The 24,674-nt window shown below is 45.0% G+C and overlaps 1 protein-coding gene across 2 annotated transcripts in view; it reads right to left on the reverse strand.

The window, feature by feature from the left end:
* Window positions 1-24,674, reverse strand: part of ANKLE2 (ankyrin repeat and LEM domain containing 2) — a 147,851-nt gene that overhangs the window by 53,963 nt on the left and 69,214 nt on the right. For both annotated transcript variants that reach the window (XM_077461722.1, XM_077461720.1), the window contains exon 4: window positions 13,723-13,916. In XM_077461722.1, the coding sequence (XP_077317848.1) occupies window positions 13,723-13,916 (194 nt within the window). The remainder of the gene's footprint in view (window positions 1-13,722; window positions 13,917-24,674) is intronic.

The raw sequence follows: 24,674 nt of genomic DNA on the forward strand, positions 1-24,674 counted from the left end.
ATACTGTAATGTTACTTTGTTTTATTGTTAACCATCATTTGCTTAGCAGGTACGCCATTCTGCTGCAGAGCGGATTTATTTATCTCGACAGCAACAGCGTTTGCTCCCATGATACATAAAGCCGCGACTCCAGCACTGTCGGGGGTGATTTCACCACCACAGTTAAAAAAGAGCATATATGCCGAAGCATGGGGGCATACGGGGTGGAGGAGCGATCTGCTCCTACCTTTTGCGGGAGGATGCCCCCATGCTTCGGCATATATAAATGGTGCATGTATGCCCACCATTAGAAAGTGGGTGGATGAAGGGTGGTATCTAATGGTGGGCATACCCACCGATCAATATTTTTTTTTCGTTCAGCCCACAGGCTGCATGAAAAAAAAAAATACAATATATGCCCAACCAGTTCCAGCAACATACTGGTATGTTGCGGGACTTTGAGTGCTTATACCAGAATGATGCCTGCAGGTTTAGGTATCATCTTGGTATCATTCTTTTCAGCCAGCGGTCGGCTTTTATGTAAAAGCAATCCTAGCGGCTAATTAGCCTCTAGACTACTTTTACAAGCAGTGGGAGGGAATGTCCCCCCCCCCCCCCGCACCATCTTCCATGGTTTTCTCAGGCTCTCCTGTCCCAACAGGGAACCTGAGAATGCAGCCGGTGGTTCCGCCAGCTGACCATAGAGCTGATCAGAGACCAGAATGGCTCCAATCATCTCTATGGCCTAAGACACCGGAAGCTACGAGCATTTCATGACTTAGATTTTGCGGGATGTAAACAGCGCCATTGGGAAATTGGGAAAGCATTTTATCACACCGATCTTGGTGTGGTCAGATGCTTTGAGGACAGAGGAGAGATCTAGGGTCTGATAGACCCTAATTTTTTTTAAAAAGAGTACCTGTCACTACCTATTGCAATCATAGGGGATATTTACATTCCCTGAGATAACAATAAAAATCATAAAAAAATATATATAAATGAAAGGAACAGTTTAAAAAAAAAAAAAAAAAGCAAAAAAAAAAAAAAAAAAAAAAAACACCCCTGTCCCCCCCTGCTAAGGCGCAACGCGGAACACAAGCGTTGGTCTGGTGGCATATGTAAACAGCAATTGCACCATGCATGTGAGGTATCACCACGAAGGTCAGATCGAGGGTACTAATTTTAGCAGTAGACCTCCTCCGTAAATCTAAAGTGGTCACCTGTAAAGGCATTTAAAGGCTTTTAAAAATGTACGTAGTTTGTCGCCGCTGCACGTTTCTGCGCAATTTTAAAGCATGTCGTGTTTGGTATCCATGTACTCGGCCTAAGATCATATTTTTTATTTCATCAAACATTTGGGCAATATAGTGATTTTTAGTGCATTAAAATAAAAAAAAGTGTGTTTTTTCCCCAAAAAATGCGTTTGAAAAATCGCTGCGCAAATACCGTGTGAAAAAAAAAAATGAAACACCCACCATTTTAATCGGTAGGGCTTTTGCTTTAAAAAAACACTTCATGTTTGGGGGTTCAAAGTAATTTTCTTGCAAAAAAATATATTTTTTCATGTAAACAAAAAGTGTCAGAAAGGGCTTTTTCTTCAAGTGGTTAGAAGAGTGGGTGATGTGTGACATAAGCTTCTAAATGTTGTGCATAAAATGCCAGGACAGTTCAAAACCCCCCCAAATGACCCCATTTTAGAAAGTAGACACCCCAAGCTATTTGCTGAGAGGCAGGTCGAGTCCATGGAATATTTTATATTTTGACAAAAGTTGTGGAAAAAATACATTATTATTATTATTATTTTTTTTTTTTGCACAAAGTTGTCATTAAATGATATATTGCTCAAACATGCCATGGTTATATGTAAAATTACACCCCAAAATACATTCTGTTGCTTCTCCTGAGTACGGGGATACCACAAGTGTGAGACCTTTTGGGAGCCTAACCGCGTACGGTACCCCAAAATCCAAGCACCACCTTCAGGATTTCTAAGGGTGTAAATTTTAGATTTCATTCCTCACTGCCTATCACAGTTTCGGAGGCCATGGAATGCCCAGATAGCACAAAATCCCCCCAAGTGACCCCATTTTGGAAAGGAGACACCCCAAGCTATTTGCCGAGAGGTATGGTTAGTATTTTGCAGACCTTCATTTTTGTCACAAAGTTTTGAAAATTGAAAAAAAGAAAAAAAATATACATTATTTTTTTTTTTCTTCATTTTCAAAAACAAATGAGAGCTGCAAAATACTCACCATGCCTCTCGGCAAATAGCTTGGGGTGTCTACTTTCCAAAATGGGGTCATTTTGGGGGGTTTTGTGCTATTTTGGCATTTTATGGCCTTCAAAACTGTGATAGGTAGTGAGGTGTAAAATCAAAAATTTACACCCTTAGAAATCCTGAAGGCGGTTCTTGGTTTTCGGGGCCCCGTGCGCGACTAGGCTCCCAAAAAGTCCCACATATGTGGTATCTCCGTACTCAGGAGAAGCAGCAGAATTTATTTTGGGGTGTCATTTCACATATGTCCCTGGCATGTGTGAGCAATATATCATTTAGTGACAACTTTGTGAAAAAAAAATAAGTTTGTAATATTCCCGCAACTTGTGGCAAAATATAAAATATTCCATGGACTCAACATGCCTCTCAGCAAATAGCTTGGGGTGTCTACTTTCTAAAATGGGGTCATTTGTGGGGGTTTTGTGCCATCTTGGCATTTTATGGCCTTCAAAACTGTAATAGGTAGTGAGGCGTGAAATCAAAGATTTACGCCCTTAGAAAGCCTGAAGGCGGTTCTTGGCTTTTGGGGCCCTGTACGCAGCTAGGCTCCCAAAAAGTCCCACATATGTGGTATCCCCGTACTCAGGAGAAGCAGCAGAATTTATTTTGGGGTGTCATTTCACATATGCCCATGGCATGCGTGAGCAATATATCATTTAGTGACAACTTTGTGAAAAAAATAAATAAAAAAAAAAAGTTTGTAACTTTCCCGCAACTTGCGGCAAAATATAAAATATTCCATGGACTCAACATGCCTCTCAGCAAATAGCTTGGGGTGTCTACTTTCTAAAATGGGGTCATTTGTGGGGGTTTTGTGCCATCTTGGCATTTTATGGCCTTCAAAACTGTGATAGGTAGTGAGGAGTAAAATGACATATGTATGCCCTTAGAAATCCTGAAGGCGGTGCTTGGCTTTCGGGGCCCCGTACGCGGCTAGGCTTCCAAAAAGTCAACCACATGTGGTATCCCCGTACTCAGGAGAAGCAGCAGAATGTATTTTGGGGTACAATTCCACATATAACCATGGCATGTGTGAGCAATATATCATTTAGTGACAACTTTGTGTAAAAAAAATAAAAAAAAATTTTTTTTGTCATTATTCAATCGCTTGCGGCAAAAAAATAAAATATTCAATGGGCTCAACATGCCTCTTATCAATTTCCTTAGGGTGTCTACTTTCCAAAATGGGGTCATTTGGGGGGGTTTTGTACTGCCCTGCCATTTTAGCACCTCAAGAAATGAGATAGGCAGTCATAAAATAAAAGCTGCGTAAATTCCAGAAAACGTACCTTAGTTTGTAGATGTGACAACTTTTGCGCAAACCAATAAATATACAGTTATTGACTTTTTTTTTTACCAAAGACATGTGGCTGAATACATTTTGGCCTAAATGTATGACTAAAATTGAGTTTATTGGATTTTTCTAATAACAAAAAGTAGAAAATATCATTTTTTTTCAAAATTTGCGGTCTTTTTACGTTTATATCGCAAAAAATAAAAATCGCAGAGTCAGTCAAATACCTTTAAAAGAAAGCTCTATTTGTGGGAAGAAAAGGACGCAAATTTCGTTTGGGTACAACATTGCATGACCGCGCAATTACCAGTTAAAGCAGCGCAGTGCTAAAGTGTAAAAAGACCTCTGGTCATTTACCAGCAAAATGGTCCGGTCTGAAAGTGGTTAAAGCATGAATTTTTTTTTTTTTAAATGCGTTTGAAAATTGCTGCAGAAATACCGTGAGAGATAAAAAGTTGCAATGACCGCTATTGTATTCTCTATGGTCCCTGCTAAAGAAAAAAAATATATATAAAAATAATATGTTCAGGGGTTCTATGTAATTTTATAGCAAAAAAAAAAAAAAAAAAAAAAAGATGATTTTTACATGTAGGATCGAAGTGTCAGAATTGGCCTGGATGCGAAGTGGTTAAACCAGGGCTTATTTATTTTCAGGGTAGGGCATATATTGCAGTCCTTCCCAAAAATCATAGATAGGCTTATTTTCAGGGAAACAGTAAATGGACTGTTTTTGCACTTGGTTTGATGAACTTTGCCTTGTATGAATTTCTGGCTCTATGTGTGTATGGACCCAATATATATATACACTATTCGTTGCACATCTGTACTTTACATGTAGTTCTTCTTTCTAAACTGTCTTATGGCACATTTTCACTGCTATTTTTATTTTCAAAAATACAGAACTTTTCCCCATGAAGTGATATTAGTGGAGTGTTGACAACTACAAATAAACTTTTAGAGGCCTTCCTCGGGAATCAGAATGTAAAGGCAATTATAGAGAGATTAAAAATAAAATAAAATAAAAATCATGGCTGAACTGGAAGGACCTGTGTCTTTTCAACCTTATAAACTACACTATACGCAGGGAAAAAAAAGGAGTAGGCACAATAATGGGGTAAAAAAAAAAAAAAAATGAAAAAAAGTTGATAAAACCAAACCAGATGATACAATTTAACTTGAACAATTTTACTTAAAGTGTAAATTCACCTTTACAGAAAATCTGTAAGGTGAACTTACACTGGACCCACTTCCTCATCCCCCTGAACCTGTTGACCCGTTTTACAAGTCCGGGGATTTGAAATCCCTTTGGTTCTCTTCTCCAGCACTGACAGGATGGGCTAAGGTGGGTTCTAAATGGTCAGCGCCGGCCACATGATGGCACTGACAAATCCCTGGAATGGTAAAGCGGCGACCCGATGTCTCACAGTGGGTGATCACAGGACTCAAGGTCAGAGGGGGGGGGGTAGGGGGGTTTGCAAAAGGGGGTCCAGTGTATGTTCACCTTACAGATTTTCTGTAAAGGTGAACTTACCCTTTAAAAATGATACTAGAGTCCTGTTTAGGAGATATTTACTGCACATGCAGCCAGTAAAATCACTGGCGCATGCACTCTGAAGGAACGGCCACCCATGCAGTTTTAGAGCCCTGTGCATGCTCAGTTTTGATGTCATCGGTTCTCCGGTCAGTAACAGAGCCGGAATCCGCAAACCCAGAAGCAAGACGGGAGAAGATAGAAGACGTCTCCAGCAATGACATTGCATCATTTGTTTTGAGGTAAGTTTCGCATAATGTGAAAGTATGCAATGCATACTAGCACTTTTTTCTTACCTGCAAGGCAAAGGCACAAAAGAGGGGGAAAAAAAAAAAAAAAAAAGTGTAGCACTTTACAACCGCTTTAAAAATAAAAACTTACCGGCCCTGTGCAGTGGATTTGCAAACAGCAGCCTGGATTCTCCTCTTCTCGGGTCCCCATTTGATCCTGGCCCTCCTTCCTGTGTAGTGCCCCCACAGCAAGCAGCTTGCTATGGTGGCACCCGAGCCGAGCCACAGCTCCCTGTGTCCATTCAGACATTCCTACATCGCTGGATCTTGATGGGGCTCAGGTATTAGGGGAGCTGCTGCACATAGGTTTTTTTTATCTTAATGCATAGAATGCATTAAGATAAAAAAAACCTTCTGCCTTTTACAGTGCCTTGCGAAAGTATTCGGCCCTCTTGAACTTTTGAACCTTTTGCCACATTTCAGGCTTCAAACATAAAGATATAAAAATTTTATTTTTTGTGAAGAATCACCAAAACGTGGGACACAATTGTGAAGTGGAACGAAATCTATTGGATAATTTAAACTTTTTTAGCAAATAAACTGAAAAGTGGTGCGTGCAAAATTATTCGGCCCCCTTTACTTTCAGTGCAGCAAACTCACTCCAGAAGTTCAGCGAGGATCTCTGAATGATCCAATGTTGTCCTAAATGACTGATGGGGATAAATAGAATCCACCTGTGTGTAATCAAGTCTCTGTATAAATGCACCTGCTCTGTGATGGTCTCAGGGTTCTGTTGAAAGCGCAGAGAGCATCATGAAGACCAAAGGAACACACTAGGCAGGTCCGTAATACTGTTGTGGAGAAGTTTAAAGCCGGATTTGGATACAAAAACATTTCCCAAGCTTTAAACATCCCAAGGAGCACTGTGCAAGTGATCATTTTGAAATGGGAGTATCAGACCACTGCAAATCGACCAAGACCTGGCCGTCCCTCTAAACTTTCAGCTCAGACAAGGAGAAGACTGATCAGAGATGCAGCCAAGAGGCCCATGATCACTCTGGATGAACTGCAGAGAACTACAGCTGAGGTGGGAGAGTCTGTCCATAGGACAACAATCAGTCGTACACTGCACAAATCTGGCCTTTATGGAAGAGTGGCAAGAAGAAAGCCATTTCTCAAAGATATCCATAAAAAGTCTCGTCTAAAGTTTGCCACAAGCCACCTGCGAGACACACCAAACATGTGGAAGAAGGTGCTCTGGTCAGATGAAACCAAAATCAAACTTTTTGCCCACAATGCAAAACGATATGTTTGGCGTAAAAGCAACACAGCTCATCACCCTCAACACACCATCCCCACTGTCAAACATGGTGGTGGCAGCATCATGGTTTGGGCCTGCTTTTCTTCAGCAGGGACAGGGAAGATGGTTAAAATTGAGGGGGAAGATGGATGCAGCCAAATACAGGACCATTCTGGATGAAAACCTGTTGGAGTCTGCAAAAGACCTGAAACCGGGACGGAGATTTATCTTCCAACAAGACAATGATCCCAAACATACAGCAAAATCTACAAAGGAATGGTTTTACAAATAAACGTATCCAGGTGTTAGAATGGCCAAGTCAAAGTCCAGACCTGAATCCAATCGAGAATCTGTGGAAAGAGCTGAAAACTGCTGTTCACAAAGGCTCTCCATCCAACCTCACTGAGCTGTTTTGCAAGGAAGAATGGGCAAGAATTTCAGTCTCTCGATGTGCAAAACTGATAGAGACATACCCCAAGCGACTTGCAGCTGTAATCACAGCAAAAGGTGGCTCTACAAAGTATTAACGCAAGGGGGTCGAATAATTTTGCACGCCCCACTTTTCATTTTTTTTATTAGTTAAAAAAAGTTTAAAAAATCCAATAGATTTCGTTCCACTTGTTGGTGATTCTTCACAAAAAAAATAAAATTTTTATATCTTTATGTTTGAAGCCTGAAATGTGGCAAAAGGTTGAAAAGTTCAAGGGGGCCGAATACTTTCGCAAGGCACTGTACATTCACTTTAATACAGAAGCACCATGCTTATAATAAATTTAGGACCATGAAGTGATTTAGTCTAAAATGTCCTGTTTGCATCAGATTATATATATATATATATATATATATATATATATATATATATATATATATATATATATATATATATATATATACATACATACATACATACATACATACATACATACATACATACATACACACACACACACATATACATACACATACACTGATTTACTAAAGGCAAATCCACTTTGCAGTGGAAGTGCAGTCACTTTAGATATGAAATGAGTGGAAGCTCTGCTGATTTTATCATCCAAATCATGTATAAGCAAAAATGCTGTTTTTTATTTTCCTTGCATATCCCCCTCAGATCCACAGTGACTGCACTTCCAAGCAGGGGCGGCCCATCAATTAAGGGCACACTGGCACCACCCCCTTAAATGCATAATGGATAGGTTTCATGCATTGCATGAATCTACCCCTGCCCCCCCCCCATATCAGCGGCAAGAGTATTTTTTGAAGCACATGAATAAAGCCATAGGCTTTAATGGGCTTCAAAAAATAGAATTTTTTGTAAAATCCTTTTCTCTGCAAATTCACCAACCGACACAGCTCCTCTCTGTAAAAAAATGGGTTGTTAGCCCTATCACTAGGAGATAGTAGGCAAAGTTGTAATACAACACATCAGAACTCTTAGTTCCGCTCAGGGGGGTGGTCCCTCAGGCTACAATCCCCCACACTCTGCACCAGCAGCCTCCGTACGTCAACAAGTAGTATAACAAAGAGAAAAAGGAGGGGCGGGTTCTGCGTCGGTCGGTGAATTACAGAGGAAAGGATTTTAAGGTGAGTACAAAAAAATCCTATTTTCTCTTATATTCACCGACCGACACAGCGCCTCGCTAACAAAATGGGACGTCCCCAAGCAGTGCCAAACAAGGGGTGGGGAAAAAAACAGCATAAAAAACTTAATCCACCATTGCCAGTGGGAACTAGTGAAACTATATCCACACAAAAAAACAGCAGTGCGTGAAAAAAGCCACCACGCACAACAGGGTACCCTCAACAGGAGTGATCCCCCAAGACCACAGCGAATGCGGAAGTAATGCAAACAGTGCATTAACGTAACAGTACTGCGTTTTTATTGAAAAGAAACAAAAAAAAACCCCCAGGAAAACATGGATTGCATAGTCAATTGCAGCTACGCGGCCGCCTGCAAATCTTTGCGGCCAAAACAGGCATCAGCCAATACACTGACATCTACGTTGTAGAACTTGGTAAACGTATGGACAGATGACCAGGTCGCCGCTTTACACACCTGAGCAACAGACGCTTGGTGTCAGAAAGCCCTAGACGTTCCTATTGCCCTTGTGGAGTGGGCCGTGACCGGAAAGGGGGGCACCTGCCCCTTCAAGGCGTAGGCTTGTACTACAATCTGTCTGATTCACCTGGAAATGGTGGCAGACGAGAACGCCATGCCTTTCTTTGGACCAGCCACCGAAACAAACAGTGAGTCTGACTTCCGAACGGGAGCAGTGGCAGACAAATACACCTTCAGAGCCCTAACCACATCTAGAGTGTGAAGGGCCACCTCCTTAGGGTGCTTCAGCTTAGGACACAGAGAAGGTAATGCAATGTCCTCATTGATATGAAAAGCCGATATAAGGCCGCCAGTTCCGAAACCCTCCTGGCCGATGTGATAGCCACTAGGAAGACCACTTTCTGGGAAAGAGTCAACAAGGGAATCTCCCTGATATTTGCAAACGGCGGTCTTTGAAGCGCCGACAACACCTGGTTCAAATCCCAGGGGGGGTAACGGTGGACGCACCGGAGGGACTACGTGTCGTACCCCCTGGACAAAAGGTACTCACTAAGGAGTGCGAAGCCAGGGGTCGTTGGGAAAAAAAAAAAAAAAAAAAAAAGAAGAAGAAATAGACAGTCAAGGCTGAAATTTGTCCTTTGATGCCAATCTCTGGTCAACTCCTTGCTGGAGAACAGCAGGATCCTGGATATGGAAAAAGGAGCGTGGATGCCATCCTTTCTCCTCACACATGGAGATGTAGGCCTTACAGATATGATGGTATATCTTCCGAGAAGATTTCCGTGCTCTCAACATAGTTGGGAATCACCGAGTCCAACAGATCCCGGTTCCTCAACACCTGGCTCGCAATAGCCATGCCATTAAAGCCAGCGATGGTAAAGCAGGATGGAGAATTGGACCTTGAGATAGGAGGTCCTCTCGCATCGGCAATCGCCAGGGAGCGTCTGCCACCAGACGCTCCAGGTCTGAGTACCAAGGACGATGAGGCCAATCTGGGGCAACCAGTATTACCGGGATCCCCTCGGCTTCCACTCTGCGACACGAATCTTGGCACCTTCCGATTGAGACAGGAGGCCAGTAGATCCACATCTGGTGTGCCCCACTTCAGGCACAGCAGCCTGAATATCTCCGGATGCAATGCCCATTCTCCTGGGTCCAGCATCTGTCGACTCAGATAGTCCGCCTGCCAGTTCTCCACTCCCAGGATGTAAATGGCCGACAGGGCCGGCACGTGTCGCTCTGCCCACTGAAGTATGTGAGCGACTTCCTGTGCAGTGGCTGAGCTTCTTGTTCCCCCTTGGTGATTTACGTACGCCACAGCCGTGGCGTTGTCTGACTGTATCCTGATTGGACGCTCTTGATGTCTCATCGACCATGTGTGGAGACACAGCCTGATCGCTCTCAATTCAAGCAGATTTATCGGCAACTCTGATTCTTTTGTCAACCAGAGACCCTGAGCCGAATGAACACCCATCACTCCACCCCAGCCGGATAGACTGGCGTCCGCTGTGATCACCATCCATTTCAGAGGAAGGAACGATTTTCCGGACCGATTCACCGGGGATCTCAACCACCAGATCAGTGAGTCCCTGACTGCCTGGCTCACCTGGATCTGTCGATCTAGAGACAACTGAGATTTGGCCCATTTTGACAAGATCTCCTTCTGCAGAACTCTGGTGTGGAACTGGGCATAAGGTACTGCCATGAGTCCCAGTACTCGCATGCAAAACTGGAACGACGACCATTTGCGGTTCATCAGTAGTTTGACTGCGGATCTGAGAGTCTGCAATTTGTCTGAAGGAAGAAACACTCGCTTCCCTGGAGTCCAACAGTAAACCTAGGTACCCCAGACGCTGGATCAGCCCAAGCAGCGACTTCTTTAGGTTCAACAGCCACCCAAATTCTTGCAGGGTCTGCATGGTGATCGCCACATCCTCCTCTAATTCTAAGGCGGAAGATGCCCTCAGGAGATTGTCTAGGTATCCCGCGATCCCACGTTGTCGCAACAACGCCAAAACTGGAGCCAGTACCTTGGTAAAGACTCGGGGGGCTGATGCCAGACCAAGGAGAAGAGCCACAAATTGGTAATGGGCTTCCCCGATGGGTATGTGCAGGTACGCATCCTGGATGTCTAAGGACGCCAGGGAGTCCCCGTGATGGAGCGCAGCGACTGAGCGAACTGATTCCATTCTGAACCTCTGCACTTTTACAACGCGATTGAGGGCTTTTAAGTCCAAGATTGGACGTACCCCCTCCTTCTTGGGAACCACAAACAGATTTGAGTAGAACCCCTGAAAGCGCTCCAAGTCCGGAACCGGTACAATCACCCGGCGATTCAGCAAATCCCTTACCGCCCCCAACAGGGCCTCCTGGCGAGCTGGGTATGCTTGAGGGGAAGAATCTGTTTGGTGGCCAAGAGAGAAACTATCTTGTAGCCTGTGGAAATCAGATTGCAGACCCATTGGTCGGATAACCGGGGAGGACCACCGGGCTGCAAACTCCCGAAGCGACCCCCCACCCAAGACATGGGTAGGAGCAAAGCTTCTTGCGGTAGCACTTTTGTTCGCAGGCTTAGTAGGCTTGTGGTTCCAGGGACGTTTTTGACCGTCCGTGGGCATCCTGTCGAGCTGGGGACGTTTCATCGAAGCACCTGCCGGACAAAAAAGCCGCTTGTGAGCGGGATAAAAAAAAAAAAAAAAGGGCCCTTGCCTATGGCTCCTTAGCTTTCCTGGCCTGTGGGAGCAGTGTACTCTTACCACCTGTGGCATTTTTAATAATGTCATCTAGCGACGCTCCAAAGAGCCAGTCGCCAAGGAAAGGAAGATCCGTCAAGGCTTTTTTGGATGCCTGGTCAGCCGACCAGCATTTTAGCCAAATTAGGTGCCTCAGCACCACAGCTGACACTGAAGCCCTGGATAACGGGGAGAGTATCCAGGGCCGTGTCACAGACATACTTAAGGCCTTGCACTAGTTCGTCTGCTAGTTCCACACAGACAGGGGGAAGCCTGTTGCTCTCCCAACTGGCGATGCAACAGTTTTGCCCACTCAGTGTCTGCAACACAAGTGCGGATGCCAGTACAGGTTGCAAGGCTGACCCCATTACCGTAAAGGAAGGAGCCACCGCCTCGGCCTTCCTGTCCGTGGGATCCTTGTGGATACTGGGGGGTCCACGACCGGAGGAGCCGACCATTTCTTGAGAAGGCTTTCCTCAAAGGGGTAACGCAGCGTCATCTGACAAGCCAGAGCAGGGGTCACCGGCCTCGGCAGAACCCGAGTCTGTGTCAGAGCTCTCCCCAGAGGACGGGGGGGGGGGCAGCAGGTGACCCGGTTGCAATTTCCTGGATTTCGGGGGAAGAAACACCAGTTTCTGAAGCCATGCTGACCCTTACCCTGTCTGCCACCCGAAGGGGACTTAAGACAGTGACAGTCCCGCCCTCCTTGCTGCCGCTGACTGACGGGTTCTAACCCGCCGGACTCACCGCCCTGAGGAGTTCCGCACTGTTTACAGCAGTGCCTGTAGACCCCTAGCGCTCCCAGATGCAAAGGAACCAAAACAGTCGGTGGCAGTCCATCCTAACGATCTAAAAAACTTGCTCAGACTACATAGAAGGCTGTCCAGTGCTCAGTAATGACAAACAGGAAGCTGAGGGCACATGAAGCTGCTGCTGGAGCACAAAAACGTGGCCCGGCTTCAAGAAAATGGCCGCCAGTGTCCTGAATAGGGAATCACCAGGAAAATGGCCGCTTGAAGCGCAGAAGCATGCTGTCCTTTGCCCATACTGAAAATGGCCGCCAGCCAGCACCATGAGAGACAGAAAGAAACATGTAGCAGAGACCCAGCGCAGCACCGACACACAGGTAAACCTCACAGGCACCTCACAGGTGCTTAAGCACTCAGAATCCAGGCACCCCCAATCAGCTAGAACCCAGGTGAGAGCCCAAGGGGCACACACACACACACACCGTTCAGTACCCATGCACAGGGGGGGGGGGAGATGGGGGGGGGAGAGAAGAGAGGGGGTGAGGGGCCCCGAATCAACCTCCCAGGGAATGCCCAGCTGCTCAACCCTGCGGAGACAGGGAGAGCTGGGAGACATTCCATTGTAGCCAACCCCTGATCAGTACAGGGAAGGTTACTGGCCTTGGCATACTGTGACGCAGACATCAGTAGCCCGGTCATATGTATGCCCTGGAGCATAAAAGCTCACGACCACCTCTGGAGCTGAGGTATGTCGTGGCCCGCTGAGCCGTAGCTGCGACCTGCACACACTCGATGGCCGGACTGGGGATAAGTGAACCAGCCTGTCATCCAGCCGGCTGTTGATAGAAGATCACAGGATCATTAATCTTGCGCAAAAAGCCAAGCTTCTGCATCAAAAACACGGACCCATGGGCCCGCAGGGTTCCTAGGTCTATCTCCTTCACTAGGCAAAATAAAACGGAGGCTGAGGCTGCTGGTGCAGAGTGCGGGGGATTGTAGCCTGAGGGACCGCCCCACTGGGCGGAATGAAGAGTTCTGAAGTGTTGTATTACAACTTTGCCTAGTATCTCCTAGTGATAGGGCTAACAACCCATTTTGTTACAGAGAGGAGCTGTGTCGGTCAATAGAAGAGAAAAGTAGACTTGAAGCACAGAGCATTGGGCTCAGAGCCCAGCCAGGTGTGTTAGAAAAGCAAATTAAGATTTGCTTTTCTAACACTGAACCGCCTCTCTGCCAATCAGAAAGCACGTGTCTAATAGCCATCCCCTGACTGGCTGAAGGCACAGGCGAGCCTATTGGAGGCCCAGCAGAAGGGAAGAAGAAACGCCCAGGAAGCATAGAGGACACAGGAGCTGTCGCCTGACCCACAGTTCACCGCCGTCACCCGCTGCCCTGACCCACCACCAAGATGGGGTAAATGCCGGTCAGACAGCGGGCGTGTGAGGGGTGGATCCACAGCGAGGCTGCATGTGATGTTTTTATAGTATTTTTCAGAATTTTGCAGTTTGTTTGCAAAACTGAGCAATTTTCAGGATCTGAAAACAAAGGCAAGCGCATGTGTGAACCATCTTACCTGTACCACAGTTGGGTTGTCTCCTGATCCTATGAGATAACGAGGATTGCTCCAAATTAGCTCTGCAAATGTGGCTGAATCTCCTTTTTCCACAGCTGTCCTTAATTTCGCTGTCAAATCTTGAGTCCTTAGACTCTTGAAGCTGTTTGCCTTCTCCTTGCTGAGACAGTCTGTTTCTGGAGTGGAGGATGCATCTAGAGATTACAGAAGATAGAATAGAGTTTCGTATTTAATGCAAAAATCCTTTTCTTGAAGTCCACAGATGGACACAGGCTGCCACTTTCAGCTATACTGTCACCTACAGGAGAATTGGGCACTTGCAAAAAATAAATAAAAATAAAATGTAGACCATGCCAGGGTAATAACACCCTTCTATCAGTATGCCTTAAAGCGGGAGTCCGCCGGGACTCCGCGTTTTTTTTTAATATTTTTTTTTTAAAGCCAGCAGCTACAAATACTGCAGCTGCTGACTTTTAAAATAGTGACACTTACCTGTCCAGCGCGCCCGCGATGTCGGCACCCAAAGCCGATCTCTAGATCGTCTCTCGGGTCCTGCCGCCGCCATCTTGGGTATGGGAATCAGGAAATGGAGCCTTTCGGCTTCATTTCCTGGTTCCCTAATGCGCATGCGCGAGTCGCGTTGCGCAATAAGGACGGTCCCCGCTGCCTCTGGGATCTGTGTGTTTCCCAGCAGGCAGCGGGTCACTTGCGGAAAGGGGCGGGCACTTGCGGAAAGGGGCGTAATCTACGCCCCTTTCCGCAGAGAGCTATCCCGGAAGTGGGTGCAGATACCTGTACTGTACAGGTATCTGCACCCCCCCCCCCCCCGAAAGGTGCCAATTGTGGCGCCGGAGGGGGGGAGGGTTCCGATGAGCGGAAGGTCCACTTTAGGGTGGACCTCCGCTTTAAGTTTTGTAGCAAGCAGTATAAAACATGATCATAACACACAGAGGTGGGATTTATGTCCTTCATTAGACTCTAAGAATTGGATTTTAGACTTCTCAGAAAGTTTTTTTTTTTTTTTTTTTTTTACTAGAGTACAGTTCAGGACATGGGATTTTTAGTTTTTAAGCATGGGTTATATGCAGCTACCTTCAGGTGATTGGACACTGGCAAAAAGAAAGCTTCAGGGATAGCACCTATATAGCGCCCGCCCACTCCCAGTAACTCAGCTTTGCAGTAAGCAAAATAGAGATCATAAAGACCAGATGGGAGAGACCTGTGTTCTGTATGCCAAAAATGGGTTTCAACCCAAGTTAAAAGGAGGACTTTTGCGTTACCTGTAAATTGCATATCCTTGAGTACAGGACACAGGCAACTTATTCATACACCATGGGGACACCCCCCAAGAAATGAATATGGAAATGGGCAACAAATAGGCAAACTGAATGACAGGGATTTACTGCTCCCTGTGATCGAGAGCAGTGATAGCCCAATCCCCCCCCCCCCAACCATCTATAACATCTCCCTAGGACACTTAACCCCCTGATTGCCCCCTAGTGTTTAACCCCTTTCCTCGAGTGTCATTTCCGCAGTAATCAGTGCATTTTTATATCACTGATCTCTGTATAAATGACAATGGTCCCAAAAGTGTCCGCCATAATGTCGCAGTCACGATAAAAATTGCAGATCACGCCATTAAATATAAAAATGCCATACATCTATCACCTATTTTGTAGACACTAACTTTTGCGCAACCAATCAATATAGGCTTATTGCGATTTTAACAAAAATATGTAGACTAAATATCGATGAAAAGTACATAGATCACTTGACACACATCTAAATATATCAAACTTAGAATAATTGTGAAGATAACAATATACATATGCAGTATTGAAATAATGATATCAGGTGATTAAACTAATGTATACCACACACAAAATACTGTGAACAGCTTATTATAAACTCAAAAGCAACAACAAAAAAGTGAGAGAGTGTCTGATGAAACGGAAATGTCCAAAACGTATGCATCTTGACACCCCAAATGTTAAGTTTCAAGCCACTGCTGAACGTGCATGAAAAGGGAGATGGAGCAGCACCACCACCAACACTGAGGCTTATCAGAAAGTATGGATTCAGTAGGACATATGCCCTATGAATCAGACTTGTCAGTGATTCTTCACCAAAAATAGTAGAGCCTGGATGGATATAGACGTTGATACAATTGGATAAAAATAATCTTCTCACAAGGACCACCGGTCAACAAGAAAGGAAGCTCCAAGATCTATAAAACGTCATGTGGATTCAAACATATGGGGCCAAAAAGGAATAAAAAAAACGTATATGGTATACATTAGTTTAATCACCTGATGATATTGCATTTATATGTATGGTATTGGTTTAATCACCTGATATTATTTCAATACTGCACATGTATATTGTTAGCTTGATATCTTCACAATTATTCTAACTTTAATACATTTAGATGTGCATCAGGTTATCTATGCATTTTGTAAAACAAAGATACACTCACTCTTTCCCCATCTACTGTGTATCACCACTGCGCTGAACAAGAAACTTTAAACTAAGCCGCCACTTTATAAAAACAAATTGTGTACAGTAATCCTTATCTAAACAATAGAATAAGCAGCGCTGAATATAAATTCACACCAGTGAATTCAAAAATATTGAATACTATAGACCCAGTCCAGTGAACATGAATTACTAAATGTTACTACTCTGTGCAAACCCTGCCCTGAGCATACAAAAAGAAAGAAAAATAATTAATAGCTTGTATCGAAATCAATGAACACAAATTATTGTATAGTGCATGTCACCAGATGAATAGTGATAGCAAATATATACGATCTGTTGGAAAAAATAATAAAAATAAAAATCACCCTGTGACTAAATATTATTCAACACGAATTGTTTCAAGTTCTATCAAACAATGTCCACTTCCTAAAAACATTGTTACCATGACCACTGTGAAAGTTCCTGAGAACATAATATAATGTATCCCAGTAAAATCATAGTCCATACGTTTAATTTTCAAATCATAATCCAAATAATGGAATAGTGAAAAAAACGTTTAACGAGTGTCTCTTGAAAAAACAGCAGATTACATCTACACTCCTCCACCACACCGCTCTAGATGTGACTCCTCTCCCCTTATGTGATTACACTCACCCGCTGTATATGCCTCACACTTTCGTGTGTTTGGCTGGATGTGCTTTTCCCCTTTACAGGGTTTAAATGGGGTATCCAAGTTTCCACTCCAGAATGCAGGGCTGGTGTCACGGCTGTTCTCATAGATACTCTCATGCAACAAAGAAAAGATTTGCTTCCATAGCGTGATACAGTATAAAACGTTTTAATCACACATAAAAACATCTCACATTGCACTCACATCAAAAGATGAATAAACACGCCAAATATAAAAAGTCACAGCCCTCTTGAATAGCCCATACTGAAGCATAGGTGGTCACGGCGGACCCAGGATATGCAGGAATGATGGATAGTCTCTCACCGCTCCTTAAAGCGGAGGTCCACCCTAAAATGGACCTCCGCTCATCGGAATCCCCCCCCCCTCCGGCGCCACAATCGGCACCTTTCAGGGGGGAGGGGGGTGCAGTTACCTGGATAATCCAGGTAACTGCACCCACTTCCGGGCTAGCTCTCTGCGGAACGAGCGTAGGTTACGCCCCCGTTCCGCAAGCGCCCGCCCCCTTCAGCAAGTGCCCCGCTGCCTGCTGGGAAACACACAGCTCCCAGAGGCAGCGGGGACCGTCCGGATTGCGCCGCGCGGCTCGCGCATGCGCAGTAGGGAACCGGGAAATGAAGCCGAAAGGCTCCATTTCCTGATTCCCATACCCAAGATGGCGGCGTATTTGTAGCTGCTGGCTTTTAAAAAAAAAAAAAAAAAACGCGGAGTCCCGGTGGACTCCCGCTTTAACTGTACCGCCGCTTTACAGGGATCAATGTAAGATGTTCAGCATCCTATATGTACCTCTCTCATTCGCCTAGTAGCCAAAATCCGACATGTTTCGTCATAAAATTGACTTAATCATGGACCTGGTCACTAGGCAAGACAAACTGACTTATTTTCCCCAAACTGCTCTCAATGGGCGGTGTATAATCACCACACATGCGCATCACCTGTGTCCCCATTCCATCAATGCTTCAGTTCACACTGCTCATTAATACAGAGTCAATCCATGATACAATCTAACAAGCTTTTAAAAATTATATGTAAATATCATTCCAACAATCTAAAGCTCAATTGCACAAAAATAAAAAGTAGAATTATACTCTATACAGATATTGGTAGTGAATAGCGATTATGATGAAACATGTCGGATTTTGGCTACTAGGCGAATGAGAGAGGTACATATAGGATGCTGAACATCTTACATTGATCCCTGTAAAGCGGCGGTACAGTTAAGGAGCGGTGAGAGACTATACATCATTCCTGCATATCCTGGGTCCGCCGTGACCACCTATGCTTCAGTATGGGCTATTCAAGAGGGCTGTGACTTTTTATATTTGGAGTGTTTATTCATCCTTTGATGTGAGTGCAATGTGAGAGGTTTTTATGTGTGATTAAAAAGTTTTATACTGGCTCTTCTGGAAGAGCCCATTACCCTAGCGGAACTACAACTGGCAGTTGGTGCTTTAAAAGCTGATAAGGCCCCAGGGCCGGATGGCTTCATGGCCCAATACTATAAAACTTTTTTCCCGCTACTGGGCCCACGAATGGTGACCTTCTTCAATGCACTGGGTGAGGATACCTCCTTTCAGAGAGACACTCTGAGGGCACATATCTCCCTGATCCCTAAAGAGGGGAAGGACCCTAGCCAGTGTGGTAGCTATAGGCCGATTTCGCTCTTAAACCTAGATCTGAAGCTATTCTCCAAAATTGTGGCCACTAGACTAGCGCATCACATTCAGTCCCTTGTGAACTTAGATCAAGTGGGGTTCATACCCAACAGAGAGGCAAGAGACAACACCATTAAGGTGTTGAACCTGCTTCACATTGCAGAAGTCCAAAAGGTCCCCTGTGTGTTGGTGAATACAGATGCCGAAAAGGCTTTCGACAGGGTCAATTGGCGCTATATGTTCTCTGTCCTACGTCACATAGGTTTGGGAGATACGATGTTGCTGTGGATATCCAACATCTACTCTACCCCCACAGCTCAAGTAAAGGCGAACGGAGTCCTCTCAAGTCCCTTTCCCATTGGGAATGGGACAAGACAAGGTTGCCCGCTTTCGCCCTTGCTCTTTGCCCTCTCCCTGGAACCGTTTCTCTGTCATATCAGGCGGAACCCGGATATCTCAGGCTTACAAATTGGGGCTTCTCACTATAAAATATCAGCTTATGCGGATGACCTTTTGTTTTCCTTGACTAATCCCAGAATTTCGTTACCGAACCTCCTCAGAGAATTCCAGCTCTATGGTGCGATTTCCCATCTGCAAATAAACTTTACTAAGTCCGAAGCAATGGGCATAGCAGTACCACCTCGAATCCTCTCTGATTTGCGGGCCAATTTTAGCTTTAAATGGACGGACACAGCTCTGACATATTTAGGTACGAAAATCCCGGCTAACATTGCCCAGACATTTGAACTTAACTTTCCGCCCCTACTGACTAGGTCTCGGTTACTTCTAGAGCAATGGCAGGGAGGTCTGCACTCCTGGTTTGGGAAATGTAACCTCCTGAAAATGAACATTCTACCCAAATTTATTTACCTCATCCAGGCCCTGCCCATACACATACCACCTCTTTTTTTTAGACAAGTACAGTCTCTTTTTACCAAATTTGTCTGGGCTCATAAGAAACCCAGGCTGCGCTATGCGCAGCTGACTCTCCCCAAACGTTGGGGGGGCCTTGCACTTCCTGATGTACGTAACTACTACTTGGCGTCCCACTTGGGGAGGGTCGTTGACTGGAGACGTAATGGGGCATCCAAACTCTGGGTACAGCTTGAACAGGACCAGACATGCATACCCCTGAAAGGAGCGCTGTGGTGCTACAGGGACCTCCCGGCGCCCCTAAAACTACACCCCCTTATTGGCACGACGCTGAGACACAGCCATGGCGCCACCGCCAAGACTGCCCTGATCTCTGTACTTTCTCCCCTGCTTCCCATCTTAGGTCATCAGAGTTTTGAACCAGGCTTACACTGTGCTACCTACGCATCTCTGGTGGATGCCGGCCACGACAGTGCGGCCAGTTTCTTGACGGAGGGGAGATGGCCCTCTTTGACGGAGCTTACTGTAGCGTCAGGGACGTTCCGCCTACCGTTCTGGACGGCTTTACAACTACACCATTTCCTACATTCGCTACCGCACCCGCGGGACTTTGCACAACATCTGACGCCATTTGAGGACCTGTGCTCAACGAATGACCCAATGACCCACGTGCTTTCTCAGACCTATACCCTATTATCCTCACCTGTAGAACCACCTGTATTGCCCTGTTTACTTAAATGGGAGCGGGACCTGGGCCGTGAATTCTCACCGCTCCACACTAACCGTATTATCACTCTAGCCCTCAAATCTTCTCTTTGTACCAAGATGCAGGAAACCAACTTTAAGATCCTAAACCCGTTGGTACCTAACGCCTTCCAGGCTGAGCAAGTGCTACCCTTCGTCCTCAGATCGGTGCTGGCGCTGTGGTGAGGAGAAGGGTACTCTGCTCCACGTGTTCTGGTCCTGCTCCAGACTACGATCGTTCTGGGTGGAGGTCCGTCGTATATCCCAGCAGTTCGCGGCCTACCCCATCCCGGATGATGCCGCATCTATCAGTGGTCCCCCTCAAGAAATATAGGAAATCCCTTATGTGTCATCTTCTCAATGCAGCTAAGGCATGTATTCCCCTATACTGGAAGCACAGTGCCCCACCAACAGTGGCGCATTGGTTGCGGAAGGTGGAGGACATACGGAAATTAGAGGACCTTATCCTTACTGCACAGCACAAACAAGAGACATATAAAAAAACATGGGATAGCTGGTGCGTGTTTATCTTCTCCGTGGAAGGCCAATCCCTACTAAAGTCGTGATCCTCCCTTGGTTCCATTTACGGAACAGATGACCCGATCCACCGCCGTGTCTGTCGGTCTATTCTTTATTCTTTTCTGTCCCTTATCTCTTTCCCCCTCCCCCACCTCTTCCTCTTTACCCCTCATTCCTGTCCTCCTACTTCTATCCCTATCCATCTCCGGTAACTCTGAGTTTCCTCCCTGTGGTTAGTTGGAGGAGGCTCAGAAATTGTACCCCACTCCTGTACCATTTCACGGAGTTCGCAGGTTCACTGTTCTTACTTTCTGCACAAGCAAAGATCTCCTATATACTATGTTGTTTTATTATATCTGGTTCGCTGCACTGTTTGAGTGACTGTACGCTCTTGATACCACATTGCTTTTTGTACTGAGGACTCTACTTGTTTTTTGTCTTTTACTGCCTGTATTGTGGGGTATTCCCTACCGGAGTTAACTTAATAAAAATTATATTTGAAAAAAAAAAAAAAAAAAGTTTTATACTGTATCACGCTATGGAAGCAAATCTTTTCTTTGTTGCATGAGAGTATCTATGGGAACAGCTGTGGCGTCTATGAGAACAGCCATGGCACCAGCCACGCATTCTGGAGTGGAAAATTGGATATCCCATTTAAACCCTGTAAAGGGGAAAAGCACATCCAGCCAAACACGAAAGTGTGAGGCATATACAGCAGGTGAGTGTAATCACATAAGGGGAGAGGAGTCACATCTAGAGGGGTGTGGTGGAGGAGTGTAGATGTAATCTGCTGTTTATTCAAGAGACACTCGTTAAACGTTTTTTTCACTATTCCATTATTTGGATTATGATTTGAAAATTAAACGTATGGACTATGATTTTACTGGGATACATTATATTATGTTCTCAGGAACTTTCACAGTGGTGATGGTAACAATGTTTTTAGGAAGTGGACATTGTTTGATAGAACTTGAAACAATTCGTGTTGAATAATATTTAGTCACAGGGTGATTTTTTTTTTTTTTTCAACAGATCGTATATATTTGCTATCACTATTCATCTGGTGACATGCACTATACAATAATTTGTGTTCATTGATTTCGATACAAGCTATTATTTTTCTTTCTTTCTGTATGCTCAGGGCAGGGTTTGCACAGAGTAGTAACATTTAGTAATTCATGTTCACTGGACTGGGTCTATAGTATTCAATATTTTTTAATTCACTGGTGTGGATTTATATTCAGCGCTGCTTATTCTATTGTTTAGATAAGGATTATTGTACATATCTATGCATTTTAAAGCAGAGGTCCACCCTAAAATGGACCTTCCGCTCATCGGATTCCTCCCCCCCTCCGGCGCCACAATTGGCACCTTTCAGGGGGGAGGACGGTGCAGTTACCTGGATAATCCAGGTAACTGCACCCACTTCCGGGCTAGCTCTCTGCGGAAAGGGGCGTACATTACGCCCCTTTCCGCAAGTGCCCGCCCCCTTCCGCAAGTGCCCCGCTGCCTGCTGGGAAACACACAGATCCCAGAGGAAGCGGGGACCGTCCTCATTGCGCAGCGCGGCTCGCGCATGCGCAGTAGGGAACCGGGAAATTAAGCCGAAAGGCTCCATTTCCTGATTCCCATACCCAAGATGGCGATGGCAGCACTCGAGTGTCGATCTAGAGATCGGCTTCGGGTGCCGACATCGCGGGCGCGCTGGACAGGTAAGTGTCACTATTTTAAAAGTCAGCAGCTGCAGTATTTGTAGCTGCTGACTTAAAAAAAAAAAAAAAAAGTCCCGGCAGACTCCCGCTTTAAATCACCCATTTAGGCCCCTTTCACACTGAGGCGGGAGGTGTGTTGGCAGTAAAGCTCTGCTATTTTTATCGGCGCTTTACTATCAGATTTGCGGTGCTATTCGGCCGCTAGCAGGGTGGTTTAACCCCCCGCTAGCGACCGAGAAAGGGTTAAAAACGACCGAAAAGCAGCTCTGCAGAGGCAATTTGCTGGCGGCATAGCCGCGGTACCCCATTGATTTCAATGGGCAGGAGTGGTGGAGGAGCGGTATACACACTGCTCCTTCACCGCTCCAAAGATGCTCCTAGCAGGACTTTTACCGTCCTGCTAGCTCACCGCTCAAGTGTGAAAGCCCTGAGGGCTTTCAAACTGGAGACACAGCAGCGGCTGTTTCTGGACGGTTTGCAGGCGCTATTAGCGCAATAGCGCCTGCAAAATGACCCAGTGTGAAAGGGGTCTTATACTTCAAGTTATTAGCGCTGCATGGTTTCAGAATTACATCTCCAGTGGGACCCATTGTTTCTTGAACAGTATGTATCCAAGAAAATGGTTCCCCGCAGTCTTTGCCGAAATGTACACCCCCAGCAAGGGGATACAGATCTAGAACTGTGGTTTAATTATTTTAATGAGGCAGGGACTGACTTCCTCACATTTTTAATTAGAGAAGAGAAACTGACAAAACCTTGATGGGGAAATTAAAAAGACTTGAAGGACAAACTTTAGTTTTTCAAGATTTTTATTGAATAGCATACACTCTCCTCTAACCTCAAGAGTCATCTGGAAAGAGGATATAGACCAACGTAACAAAACACAAAATACTCCAGAGTTGTGGGCGATTACCGGTCAGGATTGGTTTCATCATGGCAGAAACCTAACATCCCAGAGAATATTACTGATATTCCAACAGTTCAGGTGAGTTCCAATAATGGACCAGCTAATCTGGGACAAGTTGCAGCATGTTCCGTCTATAGACCGATATTGAGAGGCCCCGACAATAAAAACCAATTGCTGCATCACAGGGAAAGGCACCCAAGTGTCTGTACCCCCAGAGGAGCACAAAAGGGAAGAGGCAATAATTCGACTAGAAGGGGGAACAGGGAGTTACCCTGATGGAAATCAGCATGGCTCTAGATCTTACAATCCACCGAAAACGTATGGCCAGGCTGACCATCATAGGTGTTCCCCCGTTAGATATAATGACCATCATCCTCATTATTATGATCGACCCTCATTTATGGCGAGAGTCTTTGACCAATCCCCATATAGATATAAATCAGCCTAACCTCAATTCACAGACCAACCAAGTTTTTCACGAGGACCACCGTACAAGAAAGATCTACAACCAAGAGAGGCAGCCGCGGAGGGAAACAATTCAAAAGGAAAAGAAAAAGATGGCGTGTTCAATCATAGTAAGAAAATATTGACCCCGAATGAATTGAAGGTGCTTAATAAGGGCCTAAAATTCACACCCCCTAAAAAACTAAATACAGTTAGTACTATTTTTATAGGATGTTCAAAAATATATTAGGAAGATTATTATTCAGAGATATCTAGTTACCAATTCCTACCGTAATTCATCCAGGTCTGATTTCTGGAACAGTGCATTCCAGACCTTCAAAACCCTCTCTGTTCAACCCTCCAGCTCAAATGGCACCCGCCATCAACATGTTCAGAGATTTAGTACTCAAAGATCTAGCTACACTCCCTCACAAAAAAGATATACAATCAATCTTTTGCCAAGGCAGGTCCTAAGTCTCTGTGTGAATGAAAGACAAGACCTCGTCATCTGCCCCACAGATAAAGGTGGTGGGATAGTGATACTAGATAAAAAGGACTACGAAAAGGAAATGCATAACATTTTAAGTGCCAAACTTATAGGGAATTACCCAATAATCCAATGATCTATAAAAACGAATTAACTGCACTTGTCAACAAAGGTTTTGAGACTTGTTTTAAGTAGAAAGGAAAAAAAAATGTCTGATTCCACACCCTGTATGCCAACGATATATTACCTAAAGTCCATAAAAATCCAGTGTGTCCTCCTGGCTGGCCTATTGTGAGCGACAGACTGTTACCTCAAGAATCAGACATGTGGCCTTTTACCTACAACCTCTTGTGAAGACCTTGTCATATCTCAAAGACACCAGAGATACGATCAAGGTGTTAAATGCTATAACTGTGCAGGGGATTGCATCATTGCTACGGCAGAT

This window comes from Lithobates pipiens, unplaced genomic scaffold (genome assembly GCF_037356315.1).
Source record: "Lithobates pipiens isolate NorthernLeopardFrog02 unplaced genomic scaffold, aLitPip1_a1.2 Scaffold_3, whole genome shotgun sequence".
In the NCBI taxonomy this organism is placed as follows: domain Eukaryota; kingdom Metazoa; phylum Chordata; class Amphibia; order Anura; family Ranidae; genus Lithobates; species Lithobates pipiens.